This window comes from Sceloporus occidentalis, unplaced genomic scaffold, assembly GCF_023333645.1.
Source record: "Sceloporus occidentalis isolate IW3139 unplaced genomic scaffold, rSceOcc1.0.p SCAF_1, whole genome shotgun sequence".
Classification (NCBI taxonomy): domain Eukaryota; kingdom Metazoa; phylum Chordata; class Lepidosauria; order Squamata; family Phrynosomatidae; genus Sceloporus; species Sceloporus occidentalis.
The window spans coordinates 179,578,635-179,602,738 of NW_028316981.1; the positions used below are offsets into that span (position 1 = coordinate 179,578,635).

The window sequence follows — 24,104 nt, forward strand, 5'->3', positions numbered from 1 at the left end:
CGACTCATGCCGCATGAGACATCTCCAAGACCCCCTGTCCTCCACTACTCTGCTTAGTTCATGTACATTCATACCCATGACCTCCTTAAGAGAGTCAACCCATCTAGCATGTAGCCTTTCTCTCTTTCTACTCCACCTTTCCCAGCATTATTGTTTTTCCAATCAATTGTGTCTTCTCATGATGTGTCCAAAGTACGACGGCCTCAGTTTTGTCAGCTTGGCTTCCATGGAATCATCAGGTTTTATCTGTTCTTGGATCCAATTTTTTGTCTTCTTGGCCGTCTATGGTAGAATCATGAAAGCTTTCTAATACATAGAATAATAGAATCCTAGAGCTGGAAGAGATCTCAAGGTCCATTCAGTCCAACCCCCTGCCATGCAGGAACTCGGAATCAAAGCACTTCTGACAGATGGCCGTCCAGGCTCTGTTTAAAAAAAGAAGGAAACTCCACTACTTTCCAAGCCAGCATCTTCCACTGTTGAATAGCAAATTCCTCCTAATGTTTAGGTGGAATGTCTTTTCCTGTAGTTTGAATCCATTGCCCTGTATCCTATTCTATGAAGCAGCAAACAACCTTGTTCCATTTGCAATATGACATCCCTTCAAATACTTAAACAGGGCTATCATATCACCTCTTAACCTTCTCTTTTCCAGGCTAAACATCCCCAGCTCCCAAAATCTCTCCTCCTAAGGCTTGGTTTTCAGATTGTTCACCATTTTGGTCGCCCTCCTCTGGACACACTCCAGCTTCTCAACCTCCTTTTTAAATTGTGGTGCCCAGAACTGGCAGGTGAGGTCTGGCTAAAGCAGAATAGAGTGGCACTATTACTTCCCTTGATCTAGACACTATACTTCTATTGATGCAGCCTAGAATCGCCTTGACTTTTTAGCTGCTGTGTCACACGTAGGTTGATGAGGCAGCTGAAAAGGCCAGTGTGATTCTAGGATGCATTAACAGATGTACAGTAGATCAAAGGAAGTAATAGGGCCACTCTATTCTGCTTTGGTCAGAAGGTTAATCTTGGCTTCCAGAGAGATTTCAGGCTTGATCTGTTCAAGGCCCTATTCGTTTGTATTTTTGGCTTTCCACAGTATCCTCAGCACTCTACATGGTGATGGGGAATAAAATGGCTTGGATAATTCTAATTTTAGTACTCAGATTTGTATCTGAGGCAAGATATTAATAATAATAATAATAATAATAATAATTTACACTTTAGGATATTGTCTATGTCTTTCATAGCTGCACTTCCCATTCCTAGTCTTCTGATTTCTTGGTTGCAGTCATCACAGAGTTCGGTGGATCACTGTTTGATCCAAGGTACATGAACTATTTTACTTTTTTGATTTGCTCATTGTCTGGGTTGAATTCGTGCAGATCCTACATGGTCATTATTTTTGTTGTCTTTATGCTCAGCGATAAGCCTGCCTTTACACTGTCTTCCTAGACCTTCTTTAATAATGTCTCACAAAACTACAGATCCCAGGAATCTGTATGAGGATGGAGCCATGGCAGTCAAAGTGGTGTCAAACTGCATCATTTCTACAGTGTAGATCCACCTTGAGTTTTTCCTCCAGGTCATTGCTTGCAAGAAACAGAAATATGACCATCTCAAGAGGACTGTCAACTTTTCAAACCTTTCCCAACAACTGGTGGTGCAAAAACACAAATTTGCATCAAATTGTACCCTTCTAATTAATTTTGAGTAAGTTGTTCCTTATGCTAATATGAATATTGCTCTCTCACTATTATTATTATTATTATTAACTATAATATAATATTATAATTATATTATATTATATTATATTATATTCATATTCATATAAACAATATTAATTATTTCACCGTTCTTTTGTCATTTGACATTTACTCTTTGCTTTGTTTCCTTTGAACTGCACCAAGCCTTGCTCTTCCTCTTTGGGAAAGCCAGCAAAACAAGGCTCCGAATCAACCCGAAAGTTGGACCGCGAGCGTCACTCTACACCTTTCGTAAGTCTTTAATGACCTCAAGGCGCTCTAGGAAAGCGCTTTCTCTATAGCACCGGGGCCCTGTTTCCCTATGGGCTTAGGTTCGCGCAGCCGTCCCATCTAGGACTCCAACTCTATGGCTTTTCCGCCGCTTCTCCGGAAGCGGAAGTGCGGCGGTGACTTGGGGATGCGGAAGTGCCGGCTGCGGCGGGGTCGCTCGGTTGCCCGGCGGTTGCCACCATGGCAGCGGCTGGGGGGCCCGGGAACGGAGGCGGAGGAGGGAGCCCGGCGTTGGCCTCCGGAGGTGAGGGCCGGGAAGGAGCGGAGAGGCCGGGGCTGGGCCTGGGAGGGGAAAGGAGCCCTTCATAGAGGTGGAAGGGACCCAAGGAGGGCCATCCAGTCCAACCCCCTTCTGCCATGCAGGATCTCACAATCTGCCATGCAGGAAATCGCAATCAAAGCATCCTCATTGACAGATGGCCATCCAGCCTCTGCTTAAAGAGCTCTAAGGAAGGAGACTCCATTGCACTCCAAGGGAGCAGTGTGTTCCACTGTCGAACAGCCCTTACTGTCAGGAAGTTCCTCCTAATGTTCAGGTGGAATCTCTTTTCCTGCAGCTTGCATCCATTGCTCCGGGTCCTGTTCTCTGGAGCAGCAGAAAAAACAAGCTTGCTCCCTCCTCAATATGACATCCCTTCAAATATTTAAACAGGGCTATCATATCACCTCTTAACCTTCTTTTCTCCAGGCTGAACATCCCCAGATCCCTAAGGCGTTCCTCATAGGGCAAGGTTTCCAGACCCTTCACCATTTTTGTCGCCCTCCTTTGGACACGCTCCAGTTTCTCAATGTCCTTTCTGAATTGTGGCACCCAGAACTGGACACAATATTCCAGGTGGGGCCTGACCAGAGCAGAATACAGTGGCACTATGACTTCCCTTGATCTAGACACTATACTTCTATTGATGCAGCCTAAAATCGCATTGGCCTTTTTAGCTGCTGCATCACATTGTTGACTCATGTTCAATTTGTGGTCTACAAGGACTCTTAGATCCCTTTCACATGTAGTTTCATTCAGCCAGGTGTCACCCATCCTATATCTGTAGGTTTCAATTTTCCGCCCTAAGTGCAGTACTCTGCATTTCTCAGTGTTGAAATTCATTTTGTTAGCTTTGGCCCAGCTTTCAAGTCTATTCAGGTCATTTTGACTCTTGATCCCGTCCTCTGGGGTATTAGCTACTCCTCCTAGTTTGATGTCATCTGCAAATTTAATAATTATGCCCCCAGTACTGTCATCCAAGTGACTGATAAAGATGTTGAATAGCACTAGGCCCAGGACAGAGCCCTGTGGGACCGCACTGGTCGCTAATTTGACCGTTCCCATCCCTCAGACTTACAATGTAAACAAGACATGACACAAAAGGAGAAGGGAATGGCAGCAGGGAAAGGGACCAAGCCCAGCAGATACTGTCAATTCTTCTCCCCCTCCAAGGGCAGATTTCCCCTTCCTTTTGGATCAAACATGGATCAGAACGGAGACTGCAGTCAAGGAATCAGAAGAAAGCTTACTGTTGAACATAAAAAAACAAAAATAACGACCATGGAAGATCTGCACAGATTCAGCAGAGACAATGAGGAAATTGCATATGGAGGCTTTCGGTTATGTTTACATTCCCCCCTGATGCTGCCTGTCTCGGTCTCCGAGGAAGGCAATGTGAGCAAACCTTGACCCCCAATACCACCATGCTAGTTAAGCTTGTAGAAAATATCATACAAAGAGCAGATCTAGACTCAGAAGGAGGAAGACTGAAGATAGGAGGAAGGAAGAGGAACAACCTAAGATACATGGATGACACTATAGTACTGGTGGACAACATCACAGATTCAGAACAGTTATTAAGGAAGGTCAAAGAAGAAAGTGCAGAGGCAGGCATATTACTGAACATAAAGACAACAAGGAGGACCTGCATACGTTCAAACTAGACAATGAGGAAATTGAAAGTTAAGAGTTCCTGTACCTAGGATCAAATATTGATCAGAATGGAGACTGCAATAAAAAAAATCAGAAGAAGACTAGGAATGAGGAGGGCAGCTATGAAAGAATTAGAAAAGGTCCTCAAGGGCAAAGACATATAACTGAGCACTAAAGTCAAAACCATACAAGTGATCATATTCCCCATCACCATGTATGGATGTGAAAGCTGGACAGTGAAGAAAGCTGATAAAAAGAAAAGAAAATCAATTCATTTGAGATGTGGTGTTGAAGAAGATACCATTGACAGCCAAAAAGACACAAATGAGGCCTTGAACGGACCAACCCTGAAATCTCCCTGGAAGCCAAAATGACAAAAACTGAGGCGCCACAAGGAGCATGATGGTGCATTTAGCAGATGAGGAAAGGATATAAATCCTTTCAGTTGATATTGCTGAAGTGGTAAAGTGGCTTTGAATGTCAGTCTTCTCTACAATATATCTGCTTTGCACCTTCCTTTTCATTTATGTATTTATTGGCTAATAAGCTGTTAGGGTCAAACCTTAAGAAGCTTTGGTGAGCCAGTCAGTGGTGGGTATTTTGCTCTCATGTTGGTGATATTCACCAATATGATCAATGATGGCTGTGCAGAACTCATCACTGGGTGAAGCAACAGCCATTCCTTCGGTTTTTAAAAACTTGGAAGGTAAGTCATCTGTGTTTATCATGATGGCTAGGACTGTAGCCTCCATGTTCAGTGGCAGTATGTTTAGACTATTAGATGCTGGGAATAAACCTGAAGAGATTGTGTAAGGGAAATTCCCAAGAGTCCATTTGAAAGGGAGCCCAGAAGTATGGCCATAGGAGACTGAAAAGTCCAGAGCAAAACACAACTTTAATTCAGCTGAGGCGACAATTGCCAAAAATGGCTTTCAAGGAATTGCTGCACCTAAGCAGCCATTGCCATAACTTTTTATAGCAAAACACAGTACATTGTTTACACAGAGTTAGCTTAATTGGCTATTTAGTACACACATTATTATACAACAGGCAGTTAATTGGCTATTGTCTAAACAACAAGTAATTGGTTGCATTCACTGTTCACACAGTGTTCACACACTTGGCTTTACATTTGCTACTATATTTGCTAGGAGTCTGGAATGCAAAGAGATACTTAGCTAGGCTGATCCTGTTCTCTTCAAGGCCACTGCAGAGACACAGAGCATTGTATTCTCAGAGCTCTGGTGAAGGGGGGTGAAGACACAGGAAAAAAGTGTGGGGGCCATTGTAGACCATGCACTTTACTCTCTAGTTCATTTCAATGAGTCTACTGTTAATCACTGCTCTTTGCAAAGCTTTGCACAGAAGCAGAAAGCATAAGTTCAGCCATATTTATGCCCCTCTCAATTGCAGTCATCATTATACCTGCTTCATGAGCTTTAGGTTAGCCACAGTGAGTGGTGAGGTACTGGGTAAAGTTGGTATAAGACAGTAAGAGTTTTTATTTTAATGCTACTGTTGCAATCCAAGATAAATAATTGGTATGGAGAAGACACCAGTTAGGACAGGGGTAGGCAATCTTTTTGAGCCGGGGGCCGGGTTGCTGTCCCTCAGACAACTGGGGGGCCGAAGCCAAAAAATAAATAATTAAATAATTTTTTAAAAAATTGAATATATAAATAAACCAGGACAAATGTAGGACAAAATTTTCAAATGGAAGACACTTTTTTAAAAAAAATGGAGGACATGCGAAAAAAATTGCTGATTTTATAAAAAATGTTAATATAAATGCATGTTTCTGAGGCTTCTATAGACAATTGCCCCCCAAAGGCCCCGGCGGCAATCGGCGGCAGGACCGGTCTGGGGCCGGTCCCAAGGCCTCGCCGGGCCGCATCCGGCCCACGGGCCGCAGGTTGCCTACCCCTGAGTTAGGACCTCAGTGACAGATGTTGAATTATAGTTCTAAATTGTTGGATGCCTGCCCAGCCCTTTACTGTTAAGCATGTACTCGTTTTACATCAGACTCCTTTCTGTTCCAGGAAGTAGGTTATGGCTACTGTTCCTAGGAAAGGAATGTTGTTTCATAAGATGTGGCTGTGCCATTTCTCTGTTCCTATTTCCTGCTAGGTGTATTTCTGCTCTGGCAGGTGCAAGACACTGTTTACAAAGTCATGTGGAGCAGGATGCCAGCTCTTTCTAGGATCCGGTTTAAGTGTCAGCAAAGCAGGATGGAAACCTCTGGCCTTGACTTTTATCATATTACTGGAACCCAAGTTACCTGGCTCACTAGACAGGAAGAAATGCATGAGGATTTTGTTCTGAATGCATGATTGGGCAGACAGAACCATTTTCTTAATCTACTGTTGCAGTAATTTTCTTTTCCAGTTACATTAGAAAAAATTCCTATGATTTGACTTGACCTCAGGCGGTCAGGCCACTGGATGTGTCTCTAGTAGCAGTTTATGTACAACAATATTACCTCTCATAAATGCTGGTCTTGCCTGCATCCTAAAAGTCTTGACACTTGGTGTCACATTTTGAATATACCAATGCCTGGCTTGAGTTAAACAAAACCTTGGTATGCTACCTCCATAAATGCTGATCAGCAACTCATTTTGGGATGAGGCCACTTAAGAAGAGATGGAGATTGGTGGAATCAATTTTCTCTCTCTCCTCTCCCTGCCCCATTTTGTCTAAATGTAATGCTACCACTCTGGTTTGGAGGCTGCGGGGGGAGTTGCCAATTCCAAGAAATGGATGGACTGTTGAAGTGAATCCCATTAATGATGTCCATCTTCTGGCATGTAGAAATCTGTAAAAGCCAGACTGTTCCCATTGTATAGGGTTTTACATGATCTTCCTCAGTTGTCCCCATTCTTTTTGCTGGAACAGTAGCCTCTGACTTATGACTCTGTTCAAGACTAGGCTATGGTGGTTGCTGCCTGTTTCTGAAGGGGGAGATACTGAGATGATTCCTGCTCTTTCTTTCTCAGGCAATCGGCAACTGAAGTACATCAGTTTAGCTGTCTTAGTGGTGCAGAATGCCTCTCTCATCCTCAGCATTCGGTATGTACGCACGCTGCCTGGGGACCGATTCTTTGCCACATCAGCGGTGGTCATGGCTGAAGTCCTTAAGGGAGTCACCTGCCTGCTCCTCATCTTCATTCAGAAGCAAGGTAGGTGCCTTGGCCCTCAGGTCACAGGCTGTGTAAGAAGCACCCTGTTCTCAGTTCTTGTTTCATAGTCAACAGCATTTCTTTTGAGCGTTTGCCTTCTTAGTTTAGTGGCTTGCTTGAAAAATCTAGATATTTTTCAAAATTAATCATGTAAATATATTATTATTACAACAAGTTCGTTTGTTATAATTTAATGATGTAATATAAAGATGAGGGTGTGAAGGTGTTCTCTTTCTCTGTGTAATAAATAATAATATATGTTTTATCTCTGTCAGAATATAAAAATTCGTTATCTACTCACACAAGTAAATCCCAGATTTTTTTAAAAATGAAAATCTTTATTTATAGTAATCTATAACTAAAATGTGTTCTTTTTAAAAGAGATAGTGTAGAAGATACCTCTGATTATTAGTCACAATAGCCAACAATACAGTACTGTATAACGTTTTATTACAGAGGTAGCATGCCTTTCCCCATGGAAGGGGATTGGCTCCATGGCATAAGTATAAGCCACTTGTGAACTTCCCTGACATTTGCCAGACAAAAAGTTTGGCTTGATCAAGTGTGGAAATCTAGACTAGTGGCCTGGGGCTCCACAGAACTATCTGGGATACAGCAGCATCTCCTTGGCACAACCACCTTATGCTGTCTTAGTGGTGCCCCCTCTTGGTATGAACTTTAGGAGACTTTGAGCCAAGACATTGGCAAAAGGACTCACTGGCTCTGGCCATCTGCACCTCATCTACCTATTCATGTGTGTTCATCAAGGCATAGGTAGACAGGATTAAGCGGGTGCATTGTGGATCAGTGAGCAGGACCTCTGTACCACCACTAGTGTTCAGAATAAAAAGGATGAGATTAAAGAACTCTTTTCATCTTGTATGAGAGAGAGGTCACTGGGTGCATTATTAAGCCAGTGTTGCCAGCCTTTCAGACTTTTCTTGGTTCTTGTTAAAAGTTTGTTGTCAACCACATTAGGAGACTCTCTGTGCTTCTTCTCCTTCTCCAGGTAACTTAAAACAGTTTGCCATCTCCTTGTATGACTCCATTGTGGTGCAGTACATGGACACACTCAAACTAGCAGTGCCTTCTCTCATTTACACCCTCCAAAACAACCTCCAGTATGTGGCTATTTCCAACCTGCCTGCAGCCACCTTCCAGGTGAGACATCAGCTCTGGAACTGTACTTTTATGGTATTGTTTACCCTGGCATGGGCCATATTATTCATGAATATCTGCTTCAGTTTTCTTCATTCACATTGTACACGAGCCATTCCCTAGTCCCTCACTCCTATGTTGAATGCTGGGTATCCTAAATTGTGGTCCCTTAATTCTTTAACACATCTGTAGCAACTGTCAATAAAGTCATGAGGACATAGACAGAAATGTCCTCTGCTGTGTGTTTCTTTAACTCTCAGTCCCTACACCGTGGAAATGTTTGCCACAGAAAGTATTCATTAGAGAAGAAGTAGTTTCCCTTTTATACAGTGTGTATAGAAGTATCCTTCAAAGGACTTCATGCTGTTATGTGTGTGTTTTTAAAAAACAGTTCTATAGAAGTAACATACAGTGGAACCTTGCCATACGCGGCGGGATCCGTTCCGGATCCCGCCGCGTATGGCGATTTCCACCTATGCTCGAGCCCCATTGTAAACAATGGGGCTCGTGCACGGCGGCGCGGAGGTGCGCGGGGTGCAACGGGCGCACGCGCCCATTCAACTGAATGGGACACGCTGCCCCGCACGCGCGCCGCGGCTTGAGCACATACGCTCAAGGCCACGTATGGCGCGCCCGCCTATGGGGAGGTTCCACTGTACTTATTTGGGGGCAGGATATATGGATGGACAGTGTGTTCTACACTCAGAAAAGCTGGCTTATGTGATTTTATAAATTATGCAAAGTTAAAAAAATCTGAATTACTGTGCATGATTCTGCAATGTTTGAAACCATTTTGCATAATTTATTCTGGTTTTACTAGTTGGGAAGAAGAGCTATCTGTGCCAGTATTGTCCATTTATTCTCAAGCACATGATTAGACAAGTATAAGTGCTAGAAACTAGTTCCCTTTATTGCAGTGCATGCAAATATAGTCAGTAGTGGAATTGCTCCCCCTCCCCAGTTCTATATTCTGTATTCCTCCCCACTTTTCCTAGAATCACATTATGAACATAGACTTAAAGGAATCCAGTAGTGCCTTTGTGACTAACTGGGAAGAAGACAATTCTAGCATAAACCTTTGTAGACTCAGTCTATTTCATCAGATGCAAGCAAACTATTGCATCTGATGGACTGAGGTCATTGCAACTTATGTTAGAAATTTCCTTTTCCCAGTTAGTCTTAAAGGTGCTACTATATCCCTTTATGTCTTTTTATGCTAGAACAGACTGACATGGCTACCTTTCTGGATACCTCAGTATGCACACAGTCCTGGGAATGTATTTCTGTTCCTCTTTCAGTTCAACAGTCTCTCCCTCCCTTTCCATGAGGTTAAGGGGTTGAACTGGGTGTGTTAATGGCTTTGTTAAATCAGTGTAAGTCTCTGTGAGAGTTTACTCTCATATGTTACATAGATAAAAATATGTGATATGAATAGAAGTAGGATGCTAGACTGCATCATCTGATGCGTTGACTTGATCCCAGAGCCCAAATTTTGTAGCTACCTAGAATTTTGAGGGTAGAGCATAGCCATACTCCTGCCCTGGTTGGCAGCTGTCCTGTCCCTTGGCATGTTGGGGTGCCTACTAAACTGCACTCCTTTCTCAGGTCACCTACCAACTGAAGATCCTCACCACAGCTGTCTTCTCGGTGCTGATGCTCCGCAAGAGTCTGTCCCGTCTCCAGTGGCTGTCCCTTGTGCTGCTTTTTGCTGGTGTAGCCATTGTCCAGGTGGAGCAACAGCAGGCAGGGGGCAAAGGAACCCCCGGGGGCCAGGGAGCACAACAGCAGCAGAGCTACATTGTGGGGCTGATGGCCGTGGTGGTGTCATGCCTCTCATCCGGCTTTGCTGGGGTCTATTTTGAAAAGATCCTCAAAGGCAGTGCAGCCTCTGTCTGGCTACGTAACGTTCAACTGGGCATCTTCGGGACCTTGCTGGGGCTGTTGGGCATGTGGTCCACGGATGGAACAGCCGTGGCTGAGCGTGGATTCTTCTTTGGCTACACCCCGCTGGTGTGGGGAGTGATCCTGAACCAGGCCTTTGGAGGTCTTTTGGTGGCATTAGTTGTGAAATATGCGGACAACATCCTGAAGGGCTTTGCCACCTCCTTCTCCATTGTGGTGTCCACCGTGGCTTCCATCTACCTCTTTGACTTCCATCTCAACTTACCCTTTGCTCTAGGAGCAGGGCTGGTCATAGGGGCTGTCTATCTATACAGCTTGCCCAAGGGACCTTTGACCAGCCGGTCCTTAATGGGGACAGCTACACAGCAGCAGGGCCACGCAGCACAAAGCAAAGAACTTCCTTCCGTGACGACAGATGGCTTCCTGACCAAGTCAGTGCTGGTCAATTGAGAAGAGCAGACCACATCCTGCATACTTGTCCTTGGTTTTTTATGAAGTTTTCACAGTTTCTTATGTTTCGCATCTGATTCCCCCCCCCCCATTGTACTCCTTTCTCTTTCTGTCATGCTTCCCCCTCCAATCCTTGACCTTGTGCTTTCCTTTCCCCCCTTTGCTATGCCTGCTAACTAGTCTCTCATTCACTGAACCTACTGTGTATAATTCATTTGTACATCCCCTCTACTGGCTGCTTCTGCTGTTGCCCAACTGAAGCTATCTAACTTTTCTCAGCTTCTTACACTTTATGTCTTGTTTTCCCACTGTCCCTGTTTGAGAGCGCTGTCTGCCCCAGCAGAAGCAGCTGTGATGGCTTTGGGATCACCCACAGCCTTTACCCTGAAACTTTCAAAGTTATCCCTCTTGTTTGCAGGGGGCACATTTACAAAGAGATGTATTTTTATATGAATGCTTTGAATTGAAGGATCAAGTACAGCTAGAATGTGAATAGAAGATGTGAGGTGGAGGATATCCTTCTTTCCTTGAAGGTACTCGGCTATACACAAGGAAAAGAAGGTGGAAGGAAGTCTCATCTGCCATTTTCAATATATCAATATTCTGTATGAGGGTGGGTGGGTGGGTACCATGTCTTTGGAAGTGGAGGGAATTCTGTTGCTTAAAGCTAGTCACTGGGAATTTGTCAGATTTATCTTCTTTGGCAGATAGAATTAATTGAGAAGGGTTTTGAGTGCGGAGAGGGATTGTGAGATAGAACCAGGCTCTGCTTGTGTAAGTAAGGCAGAAAAGGTAAGGTGAATAGGTTTTGCGTGTTGCATAGGGAAACTGGTAATAAGGCAGCTGGAAGACTTGGTTCAGTCTACTCTCCAGCTCTGGGTGGGTAGTAGGATATGTTGAATCATAGTGGACTGTAAACTGAATTTGAGGCAGCCTTAATTCTTGCCTGCCTTCGTTTGGTGTCCATAAGCATTTGATGGTCACTTGGAGTGGGGTGGGGGAGCATGAGTCATTAGTTACTAATTGAGATTTCACATTGGGTGAAGGACAAATGGATTGTCTCATTGAGACATTTGACTTGAAATAGCTTGCAAAAGATCTGAGGAAACAGGTTGGTTCGCACAGGGTTGCCAGATGTGGAAGCCAGATGTCCATCCACTGGAGAGCTAAGCTAGGCAGGAATTCTTCAGATTGCATCTTTGCTGTTACTGAGTGGAGATGCTCAGAAACATGTTCAAGTTTCTGTTTCAGAACATCTCCACTCAGTAGCACCCTTAGGGCATCTCTAGGGTTATTGTATAGCAGAAATATCTGTACTCACCAGTTTCTTTCGTAAAATGAGGATTGAGTATGTTTGTAAATTGCAACCAGGATTCCTAGCCAGCTGACAGCCATGCACTACAGTTTGGACAGGTTATTTTTCTGAGACTATGGTTCCCAGAATTCTTTAGCCGGTATGTCATTGGATTCTGAGTAGTAGTCCGAAATAGTAATGTCCTTGAGCTCTGTAGAGGAGCCACTAAAATGAAGGCAGCCATGTCTCTGTGACTTATATATGTCCTTGGCTTTGAACATCTAAGTAGCCAGGACAAGATCCCTTGTAGGCTGCCAAGTGTGGTTGTGTAAATCAGTTTGGTTGGTTAGCCATCTTGGGGGCTTAAGCTTCAAACTTCACAACTGAAGAGCAGGCAGGTCAGACTTCTGGCAGGCCGTACACACTAAGTACCTCAGTTTCCCAACTTTGTTAATGGCAGAGTGCAGATTGCTGGGGGGGGTGGTCTACCTTATTCTAAATCATTATGTAGTCTCTACTGACGGGGGCTGTATTTTGGGTGGTGGTGGTGGTATGGGGAGCACTAACCCTTACAGGGCCAGGAGATGGTTTGGCGTCAGCAGTGGTTGGTTTTTTTATGCTGGCGCGTGGTGAGAAGATAATCAAAGGTAACACGGAGTACATAAATGGGGTGGGTTTTTTAAACTGTTGATTGTTTTCTATAAATCCTGCTTTTTTAAGGAAATAAAAACAAAACAAAAGAACCTGTACTGTTTGCCAATGTACATAAACCACAGATGAATAAAGAGAGTGTATTTATTTAGCCTTATTGCTAAATGATTGAGGAAGCCTTGAAAGGGGCAGGTCTTGGTCTCACTCACTGCATGTCTAACCCTATTAACACTGGGAAGGGGCTGGGATGGTGGGAGGGGGGAGTTTGGGCTCAGTGTCAAGCATCATGAGAGGCAAGAGGGATGGGGTGGTATCTGAGGCAGGGCCTTGCAAGGCTCTGGTGCAAAAACCTGCTGTCCCTGCAAGGTTGTTTTTCTTTAAACACACAAAAAATAAGAGAGAGCCTGGTCACTGTTGACTGGCTTTGGGTGGCCTTTCGCTCCTCTGATGGAGTAGTCACAATCAGACCCAGCATCGAGACTAGGATTAAATAGGGTAGGCTCCTGGTTAAATAAATCTGGGTTTGTAGTTTGCAAAGTTAATGTAAACGCTAAGCTAGTCGGATGCCTATTCTGCAGCGGTGTAGCTATGGGGGCAAAATGAGTCCAGATAAATTTTCCTTCGGTCCTCAAATGTATAGCATTGCAGAGAGAGAGATGGAAAATCATATATTTGCTGTGTTTCCATTCCTTTGGTCACTTTACTGGCCCCTTTTCTTTGGATGCCTAAACTGTATTTCTCTCCACTATATGCATCTAAGGAAGTAGACTGAAGTCTACGGAAGCTCATGCTGCCATCTTTATTTCAGTTAGTTTCAAAGGTGCTATAAGATCTCCGAAGAATGTATTTCCAAATGCTCAACTGAACTTTTTAGTTACTGCAGTGCTTAAAATTTGGGGACTGAAGGAAAATTTCAGGGGAGGGAGTAGATTCCTCTTGGGGGAAGCTCTGCTCTTCTGAGATGAAACCATTCAAATTCTGTGTGATTAATTGGGGACACTCTTTTTGAAGAGGTTAATAGAATGAATATTGCACTCTTGGGGCAGAGGATCTGACCAGCAACTCTTTATTTAAAATATTAAGATCTAGGAGCATGCAATGACAACCGAGAGCCATGGAAACTGGTACAGCATCAAGGGCCAGACCCAGAAAGATGGGGTGTAAGTGGCCTTTGGATAGATGTTCCAAAGGGTTCTTTTTAATATGACAGAATGTCTTTTTGGGTGCTATCTTGACCATATGTTATCCATGGAGGGTTTTTTTAGATACCCTTTTTTGCAGTGTGTAGAGCTGATCATCTTTTTCAGATTTCAGTATTTCCTACTGTGCATTTTCCAAACCTTCAGGATTGGTTTTCATGGTGACTTGAAGGTCCAGATGCAGGCTGTGCCACCTGAGAGATTCTGGGAGTTATAAAAAAGTAAATTTTCCAAGTTTTGGTTAAAGATTTCAGCATAGTTAATTTGGAAGTCAAGTTGGGGAGGGGGTGAAGAGGAAAGTATAAAAGGGAACCAGACTTTGGTGTAAAATCAGAGTAGAGTTACAAAAGATACCTTGCCCACAACTTTGAAATATTGGAAAGGAAGGGAATGCTAATATGGAGTGTCCAAGCCAGAGTTCACAAGGTGGCTCTCGTCACATCCACAGAATACAGGATATTTTTTGAGCATGGATGACACAATGTAGTTGCACTTCTGACTGTACCAAAGCTTGAAAAAGCATAACCATGTGCTGGCTGGCTGGATTCTGAGAGGTATAGTCCAAAGAAAGGCAATTCCAGGGTCTGAACCATACTAGGCGGGCACATGATTGAACTGAGCCTCCACACAGCAAACTCCCTTCAACCAGGAAGGGAGATTCAGAAAGGTCTGGTCTAGGTTTCGGACAGGGAAGGACTAGTGCATTCACAAAGCACTGGCTTTTCATATAGAAAAGCCCAGGTTGAGTGCCCTGGATCTGCCTGAAGAACTGGGAAAGAGTGAAACCCTGGGAGAGCTGCTGTCAGCACAGACAGTACAATCCTGGAGACTCTCACTGATAATATAGAGCAGCCTCTCATGTTCTGCACACTTGTTTTGTATATAATATTCTTGAAAAGTAGTATGGATTGCAGCCATACAAATCCTCCAAGTTCAGTGAAACTATTTGTCAGTTACCTTTCATGCCCTCTTCCCCAAGGCAGCTCAAAATTACAAATTAAAACAAGTTGCTATCAAAGTAAGAAAAAAGAAGCAACCATCTGTATAATAAACTCCCAAATGAGGGCTACCAGCCTATGTTCACTTGGTGTGGCCTAAGCCGCATACAGCGAAAAGACTGGTCTCTCTACTTGGTGCTGTCCATGTTCAGACCTTGGACATTATATACCCTCTAAAAGTCCTGAATTGCCAGGGATAGTACCAAATAATCTTCTGTTGTCCCACTTTTTCAACAGCTTTTACAATGTCCCAGGTTCTCTTGCATTTCCCCTTTTATCTCCAGCTTACTTCAGTTGCTGCAAACTGAGTTCAGGTAGTCAGCCCTCTGCATCTACAGATTCTTTATCCACTGATTCAGCCATCCATGATTTCAAATATTTTAAAAACATAAATTCCAAAAACCAAACCTTGATTTTGCACTTTTATGTAAGGGAAGCCATTTTACTACGCCATTGTATTTAATGGGACTTGAGCATTCAGAGACTTTGGTATCCATGGAGGGTCCTGGAACCAAACCCCAGCAGATACCAAGAGGCCATTATAGTTTGCATTCAGTTTACTCCGTGGGGGAGAGGCGAGGAGGGAAAACACCATGCTTTCCCTGTAAGCTCAAGACAACTGCTGCCGCTTCTTCCAGCATATGCATTCTTAATTCTTCCTCTTTCATAGTTTTTGGCATCTTATTCTTGACCACACTAATATTGCTTGGCCACCTGTGGAACACTGGAGGGTACAGGGTTAACCTGCTTGGACTACAACTTCCACAAGCCCCAAAGACAATAATGGTATGGAAGTTATAATCCTCCCCTGTCCCAGTTACTCGCTGTGGTCTAGCTGCTTTATCTGGGGAAGGCCAAGAATAGAACAGTGAACTTGAGCTGAAACCCTCTTTGATTTTCAGCACTGCTGGGAAACAGAACCAAGTTTGGGTCCTTGAAATAGCTGTTCTGCTTTGCAGGGAGACACCTCTCTGCAAGATAAAAGTGTCAAAATTTCAGGCTTCCATTTACACCTCCCTCCTGCAGTTTAGTATAGGCTAGCATCAATAACATTAAAAAAACCAGGCCAAATACAAATTGGGTTCAGCACTCCCAATACCCAGCAGTTCCACTCCTCAAGAATATTAATGAATGTATCTATGAATGTAATAGCATTCCTGGACCTGCCATCAGAAATATGTCTTAATTGCCCGAGCATAGCTGTGTGTAGAATCAGATATCATTATAGTTTAGGAAATGTGCAGTTGGTAGCATTGCTCAGGAACTTAAAAAAGAGAAGAGCTTTAATGACATGGCTCCTGACTCCTGTGTGGCTTTTAATTTTCCTATGTGCAAACGCTATACCTTTCCATATTGACAGTCCCATCTTCTCACTCCCTATCTGTGCCTAAGAAACAGATTTTTTGAAAGTTGCAGCTGCAAAGCCCAGCTAAATGCTGCAAAGTGTACACCATAATGGTATACTTGAGCAGACTTTGAACCTTCCTGCTTGCAATACAGATTTTGGGGGGAAGGGTCACATTATGCACACCACCCAATCTCAAGATCTGGAATTTGTTTGCTGTGGTGCATCATAATTCCAGATTTTTCCCATGGTTGTGCATTTTCTATCAATAATCACAACTGCAGTTTGTGGTAACAAAAATGATAATCGACACAGAATTTAACACTAGCATTGCTGCTATTGCTGTTGCTTTTAAAAAGACGAATGAACTGATTTGCTTCGGTCACAGACCAGAAATAAAAATAGAAAGGTTTTACTCCTTGTGTTTGGCAAGACTTTAAAGGCTGTTAACAATGCCTCCTGAAATTTCAAAACCTGACTAGCAGGCTAGCCAACATTTTCAAAGTTTTGTGCCTTCCAGTTGTTTCCAACTTATGGCAACCCTAAGGCAAACCTATCATGGAGTTTTCTTGGCAAGTTTCTTGCCAAGAGTGGGGTTGCCATTGCCATCTTCCAAGGCTGAGAGAGTGTGTGACTTGCCCAAGGTCACCCGGTGGGTTTGCATGGTTGAGACAGAATTTGGATCCTGGTCTCTATAGAGTCATAGTCCAATGCTCAAGCCACTACACCATGCTGGTTCTCTTGTAATGGAGTTATCCTTAGTTTAATAAGGATTTAAACCTTTAATTGCAACCATCATACAGGCTACAGAGTGAGCAACTGTGTGCAAGTAAGTAAGTAGCCAGGTTTATTTACCAGAGCTACCTAAATTAGTATTAAACCCCTTTATTCCCTGACTCACATTAACCACAACATGAAGCTCCTGTCAATTAAAAAGCAAGCCCAGCAGGGGGAACCATCTTCCGTGTTAAGGAATAGAGTTTGCTGCCCCCCTTTCCTTCTCCTCCATGTATAGATCCAGCTACAGGGGGAAAAGGGAGAGAAAAGACTCATTAGAAAAGACTATAATGCTAGAAAAGAAGGGAAGCACAAAGAGAGGAAGACCACACACCAGATGAATAGATTCATTCAAAGACGCCATGGACCTGAGCCTGCAGGACCTAAGCAGAGAGATTGAGGATAGAGGGCTTGGAGATGTCTCATCCACAGGGTCACCATGAGTTGAGGCCGACTTTAGGACATTAACAACAACAGTGAACATATTAATGGGAGGACCAACCCCCAAGGCACTTGGATTACTATGTCAAATTCAGCATATCCCTTACAATTTAAACCTAGGCCAGTAGTGCTCACAATTGGGGGGGGAGGGGGTTGCACCCAAGAGTAGTAGCAGTCTGTGGAAATTAGGGATTCCATGTTATTACCTAAAAGTTTGTACGTTGCTCTTTTTGTGGACTGTGCCATTTGTGCTAACCTCATTCCTGAGTCTGTTTCTTGGATAGCAGGGGTGACTAAATAATAATAATAATAATAATAATAATAATAATAATAATATGTTTTATTTATATACTGCTATTCCAAAGATCATAGCGGTGAACAGCAAGTAAGCTAATTAGCAAGTAAGTAACTGATTGCATTTTGTAGCCCCCTCCAAAAAGCGGAGGTCATCTATATTTTATTTTATGAGGTAGTTCAGGCAGCAAGTGACTGACTAACCTGATTGCACCCAAAATAAACACCATGTTGAATGCGTTTTGTATCTTGTAGCCATGGGAAGACATGCACCATTACCTATGACTGAAGCTCTACCCTTGACTACTGGAAATCTAGCTTGGTGCCTATTGTTGTGCTGGAGATTTCACTGTGTCCACACACTGAGCCTATCCTTACAGCTGTAAGAGCTAGGGGTGTTTGGTTCATCAGTTTGCTTGTTAAATGAAATCTGAAATGTTGAGAGTGCTGAATTCTGCTCCCAGTGCCAGATTCCACAATGATGGAATGCCACGCAGCCCTGCTTTTGTTTAGGCCCATACCCAACACCCCGTGACAAAGAGATTAGACCTCTTAAAACACTGTCACCATGCCCAGTGGTTCCAAAAGTTTGGTCCTCCAGAGGTTTTGGACCTTAGCTCCCAGAAACCCCAACCATCTTGGCCAACAGTCAGGAATTCTGGGAGCTGAAATCCAAAACAATTGGAGGATCCAAGTCTAGGAGCTACTGATCATGCCACAGCATAGTCCAAAAATGGCAACCCATGCCTGCTTAGAAGGGATCTTAGAAGGGAAATAGTTACAGCTATTTCAAGCCACTTTAACTGCCATGGATCTGTCATATGGAATCCTGGGATTTGTATTATGGTGAGGTGCTTAGAATTCTCTGCTTGAACTTATGGGAGTGTGGACTATGGCTCTCTTGCAGAATGTTTTTAAAGGACATCAACAAACTGCAAAACCCAGGATTTCTTTAGATCTGGTATGGACAAAGCTAAGCCTATGGGCTGCATATGACCCCCAGAGCTATTTCTATGGCCTCTGGGGCTGCCCAGAGATAAAAATGTTTGTTTTGCTCCAAACTGCCCCTCAAAAATGATCTCTTGTGAAAATGTGGAGAGCATTTCCACAACATTCGGAGCCTATCTGAACTACTCCCCAGGTCAAAATGAAATTTTACAGGGTTTTTTTCTGCCCCAAAATGCCCTCTAGAGTCCAAGGAAAGCCCAAATACATATCTTCATGTTCCCTAGAGAGAATTTTGGGCAAAAAATTGATTCTTTTTTCCCCCAGGAACATGCTTAGTGGAAGATGCAGCCCCTAGTCTTCTGCCAACCCTTAAAGTAGTATCAAACTGCTATAACGGGGTGTTTCAGATATACTCATAGTTGTAGATTAAGAATTCTTACCAATGGGTTTGATAAAACTTGGGTAAAGTGGGGGGTGGGCATTGAATCCACTACACATTAACTGTAAGACATTTTATTACCTTAATTCCTGTTTTTTGAAAGTGAACTCTTTATGTTAGTGTGGACAGACTTCAGGTTTATGGGATCAGCTTTTGTAGTGATGGGTTTTGATAGACACTGACAATCCACCAACTAGAACCTGGTGAAAAGGACATACTTTTATGAACAAAAAGCCAGGCATTCAAAAAAACAAACCTGAATGTAGCTCAACCCTCATCCCTTCTAATTTATCCCAATTGGTTTTCATTTCAGTATTACAATTTTTGAGGCCAGGATGAGGAGTCCTTGAACCTCCAGATTCTTGAACGCCAGATCCTAAAATCCCTAACCACTGGCCATACTCTTTGAGGATGATGGAAGTTTGCAGCCAAAACAGCTGGAAGCACAAAGGGCATTGGAGGTTGGGGTGTGCAATTGCTACTGGTAGAAAACTGGAAATCAGATCTCCTTACTGATGTACTGCAGATCTCACAGACAATGGGAATCTCTCAAAGATCTCTCTGTAGATGAAGACCTACCTTTTGCTTGCTGTACATGAAAGGCAGAATTCCCAATGGCTCAGTGTTCCAGAATAAGACTGTTTTTATATATTGAGAATGCCTGATCTGTTACCTCTCTTCCAGGAAGATCAAAGCCAATGCAAATAATTCCCAGCTCCCTGTTTTTCTTACACAATAGTCCTGTAAGGTAGGTTAGGTTGAAAAAAAGTGATTGGTCCAAGAGCTCACCAAAACTAGCTCCTCAGGACTGGGGGATACTGTGTTACGCACATTTCAGTTTAAAGGTTCAATTGTAAACATCCAAAGAGGCTCCATTTTAATTCTAAAAATGTCTCTTGGTATAACCCAATTATTTTATGGGCAGGTAGAGCTTATAACAAACCATTAGCTTATGCGGAGAGGGGCAGGCAACCAAGCAGCAAATCTCATTATTGTTGTACCTTAATAATTATTTGCTTACCTGCTTTCTCCTAGGATTTCGTCTAAAGAAAAAGGATCTTAAAGCATCAGGAGAAACTACTTGCAAGACCTGAGAGGTGGTTCATGTCTGAAGAACTGCGGATTAAAGATCTGTCCTCTGTGCTTCCTAGGAGCCTCTTCATGTTTACAACAGTGATATCTCCCTTGTAATGGCAGCTCTTTGGCTGTGCCTCAACAGTGGCCTGGCATATTCAGGATGAAACCATGTGCTTTCCATTCAGACTACCTTTGTTTTAAGTCCTGGCTCGCACCAGCACAATTCATGCTAAGCAGCAAATGACACCAAGCAATGGCTTTCCGTTTGTGATTTTAGACCATCACTGAAGGACTATCAAATTTGGTGTTGGTTTTTTTAAATGGGGGCAGCCAGTCTGTCATCCTGGGCACACCCTGAACTCTGACTTGCACCTTGTGTTTACTTGCACCTTAGTTTACATTTGCAGAAATCCTCCTGCACTCCAACATAAAACACTGTTACAGGCCACAACATTCTATACAATGCAAGAGGCTGTTTCCAATCCTCCATTTTGCTGAGCATGGTAAAGACTACTTGTAGAGAACTCAAAATCTTGTGAAATTTTGGGCAGGCCTGATCATGGTTTTTACTGGGTTGGTTTAAAAAAAATGGAACAATTTGGGGAGGAGGGTGTCACAACTCTAATGACAGAAACAAGACTTTCAAATCACCTCAGACAAATGATTTTCAGCAGAGTCATCTCCATGATGCCAGCCACAAGCAAGATGGCAAAGAAATACACCAGTTTGTGACACAAGTGTCCACTGAATAGCACTGTGTTTGTGAGGACTTGAATGTTTTGTCATCCACAACCTGGGGATCTTGTGGCTACTCAGAGGTTGTTGAACTACAGCAATCTCAGCCAGTATAAAAAATGGTGAGGAATGCTGCGAGTTGCATATTGGGAGGCCAAAACTCTTACTCATGGGCTCTGCTGTATGCTTTTTGCACCTATGAATGGGGATTAATTTCCCATTGGAGGTAACTCGGTTGAAGCTCTAAGGTAAAAACCAATGTCTAATACGTGCCAAACCCTTTGTGCTTTGCTCTGCTGAGATCAAAAGGACTTAAGCAAACCCTGACTCAAAGATGAAAAATGTGTGGCCCTCCAAGATGTTACCAGCCTGCAGCTCCTTCATTCCCTCACCATTAGCCATGGCTGATGGGAACTGTAGCCCAATAATGGTTGGGCATTTCTACATCCCTACCTTAGTAGCACTACTTGGGTTTTGACAGCTTTCATTTAAAAGCATGGGTTCTATCTATGCATTGTTTAGGCTCAAAAGGTTTAAGGCCTTGTGTGCTAGAGAGGAGATGGAAGGGTAGCAGGACTTTTGAGCAGCTATATGTAGCCGCAGGACACTAAAAGTCCTGCTTCTCTTACCTCACCATCCCTAGCTCATTGTGTAGGCCTATTTGCCTCCTTACCTCTCATGTAGAGGGAGGAACCATATTATGCACTAAATAGGACTTGCAGTCCTAGCTTGCCCCCTTCCCCTGCCATCACTGCAGAACTATAGCATCATGTTCAGTATTAATTTTCTTTGATGAAGCTACTTAATGTATTCCATGCTTGGAAGCAAGCCTATTCTATTTTCAATGCTCATGATACTGCTTGTTCCACATTTTATTTTGATAGAGACTAATACAGCTTTGTAAGCAAACAGGCTGTCTGTGGTGTGGTCATTTACTCTGAGCTGAATGGCTGTGGACAATTTCTATGGGTACTGAAATATTTGGAGTTGACTGTGGCTTGGACATTCTCCCCTTGCCTTTTATGACCGGACACAAGGATGACATCAAACAAGCCAGGAGCCAGTAAAAACCCTTTTGCTCATAGGTCAGTGATCATGATGATCAAACAGAGGAGTTTGGGTGGAGATAATGGATCAGTTCATCACGATGGGAGCCCTTACACCTCTAGAAAGACATGGGGTGGCATTCTGTACTGCACTTACAGATTAATAACACAGACTTACAGATGTAGAATTACTCCATATTCAGACATAAATCAGTCATAAGGAATGGGAATAAGCAAAAACCACTTGCAGAACACCTCAAATCCTGGGCACTACATCTTGGACCTCAGAACAGCAGCCCTTGAGCAACCACAACAAAAAATACAAAGACAGATTATAAAGAGAAACAGCAGAATTGGAATATATCCACAAACTCCAGCCTATCGATGGTGGGTTGAACAGAGACAAATGTTTCCTGACACACTACACACATTATAATGCTAGTTAACACCCCAGCCTCATGAGTGCTCTCTTGGCCAGGTTATCAGATCTCCTTTCTGATTCCCAGTCAGCATCACACTACATTCCAATAACTCTCACCACCATTCATATGGTTTTCTACTCTGGTTATTCACTCACTTTGGCTTTAAGTAATATCCTTCCTTCTGCCTTTGTTTCCCATCTTTAAAACTGAACTTGTCACTTCATCACCATACCCACAAGTTTTGCATTTCCATTGCTATTGAAACATAGAGCCTGCTTATAGAAATCTGTTGCTAGGCACGTCACACTATGCATCTGAGGAAGTAGACTTAAGTCTACCAAAGCTTATGCTGCCAACTTTGTTCTCTCAGTTAAGTCTCAAAAGTGCTACAAGATTCATTTGCACACTCTATATTCAGTAAGACTATATACATATTCTGTAAGACTATATACATGACTGTTGCCATGACCGTAAATACCCCCTCAAAACGCATCATCTGCATGAAGTAAAGGAGGACTTTCAGCTGCTGATCAGCGCACAAGGAAGATGTGTTTCCAGCCTTTTCCCGCCAGCAGGCAAGGCTGTGATAATCAGAAACAGGACATCTACAGCAAGTCCTTGTGAAACTTCCTGCATTAGTGGGAGGCATCTGGAAGCATCCTCCTCCTTGCACCCTGACTGGGAGCTGAACTAACTAACCGCTTTGATCAAGAAGGAAAAGCGGTATACAAATAAAGCTTATTATTATTTATGTGCTCAATGTAGTTGCTGGTTTTTAAGATGGGCTTGGAGGGGGTCAGGGCAGGAGACATTATTTAACAACAAATATGGAACTAAGTAGTTGATGTAGGATATTGGCAATAATCTTTGGGGGGAAAAACATTACACTGATGGAAGAGGACCTAGATGCAATGATTTCCAAGCTCTGGTCCTCCAGTTGTTTTGGACTTCAGCTCCTGAAGCCTCAGTCATCTTGGCCAATAGTCTGGGATTCTGGAAGCCGATGTCCAAAACACCTGGAAAGCCAGAGTTTGGGAATCACTGGCAGCTTTTTATATTTATAAGTTAGGTGGGGAAAGAAAGAAAAGAATTGCAGGTAGAAATAGAGGCACCTTTTAGGGTGCCTGTTAAGTCAAGAAATCAGTTGGATAAAGAATTGGGGAAATTGTTATTTTATCTTTTCACATGTGCAAGAATAACCTATGCAAGGCGCTGGAAGTTGGAAGAAGCCCCCCCCCCCATGTAACAATGGATGATAAAAGTCCTTGAGGCTGCAGAAATTGACAAATTGACATGCTGGATTAAAAACAAAACAGAAGAAGATGTGGGGAAAGAATGGGAAATTTTCTATAGATTTAGAAGAGAAAAATGGAAGAATGTAATACTGGTGTAACCTCGTAAAAGGGAACAGTGAGATTAAATAAAAAATCAGGATATAAGTGATGGTGAATAAGAATAATGAACATCACTTACTAGAAGGAAGATCAAAATTACTTAATAACTGAATGCTAAAGGCTAAAATTTGAAAGGTATTATCAAAATGACAGAAAGTAGAATGTTATGGTTTGAAGGAATTACCTTATATGATGTGAAGTGAACATAAGAAGGAAAATTCATGATTAACTAAAAGAAAGGAAAGGAGATAAAACTTTTTGCAATGCTGCAAGGAGCAGGAAGTAAGATATATGTTAAATGTTTTTATAGTTTCGTAAGAGGGACACGTATTGTATTTGTTTGAGTGTCTAGGGTGGGTTGGAGGGGGAGAGGGAGATGGGGAAGATATGTTGAACTGCTGTATTGGGTACTGTGT

General features: G+C 43.0%; 1 protein-coding gene and 1 long non-coding RNA gene across 2 annotated transcripts; one reads left to right on the plus strand and one right to left on the minus strand.

Moving 5' to 3' along the window:
* Window positions 1-2,148: 2,148 nt before the first annotated feature.
* SLC35A2 (solute carrier family 35 member A2) lies at window positions 2,149-21,708 on the plus strand. The gene is made up of 5 exons (XM_089484465.1): window positions 2,149-2,274; window positions 6,936-7,118; window positions 8,128-8,279; window positions 9,882-10,609; window positions 20,050-21,708. Exons 1-5 carry the CDS (start codon window positions 2,211-2,213, stop codon window positions 20,075-20,077), a joined length of 1,155 nt encoding a protein of 384 aa, XP_089340591.1. The 5' UTR covers window positions 2,149-2,210; the 3' UTR covers window positions 20,078-21,708.
* LOC149322898 (uncharacterized) lies at window positions 13,636-23,752 on the minus strand. The gene is made up of 4 exons (XR_016272251.1): window positions 22,051-23,752; window positions 19,096-19,214; window positions 17,017-17,136; window positions 13,636-13,976 (listed from the first exon to the last, which is right to left on the minus strand). It is a non-coding gene; the product is annotated as an uncharacterized LOC149322898 (long non-coding RNA).
* Window positions 23,753-24,104: the final 352 nt, after the last annotated feature.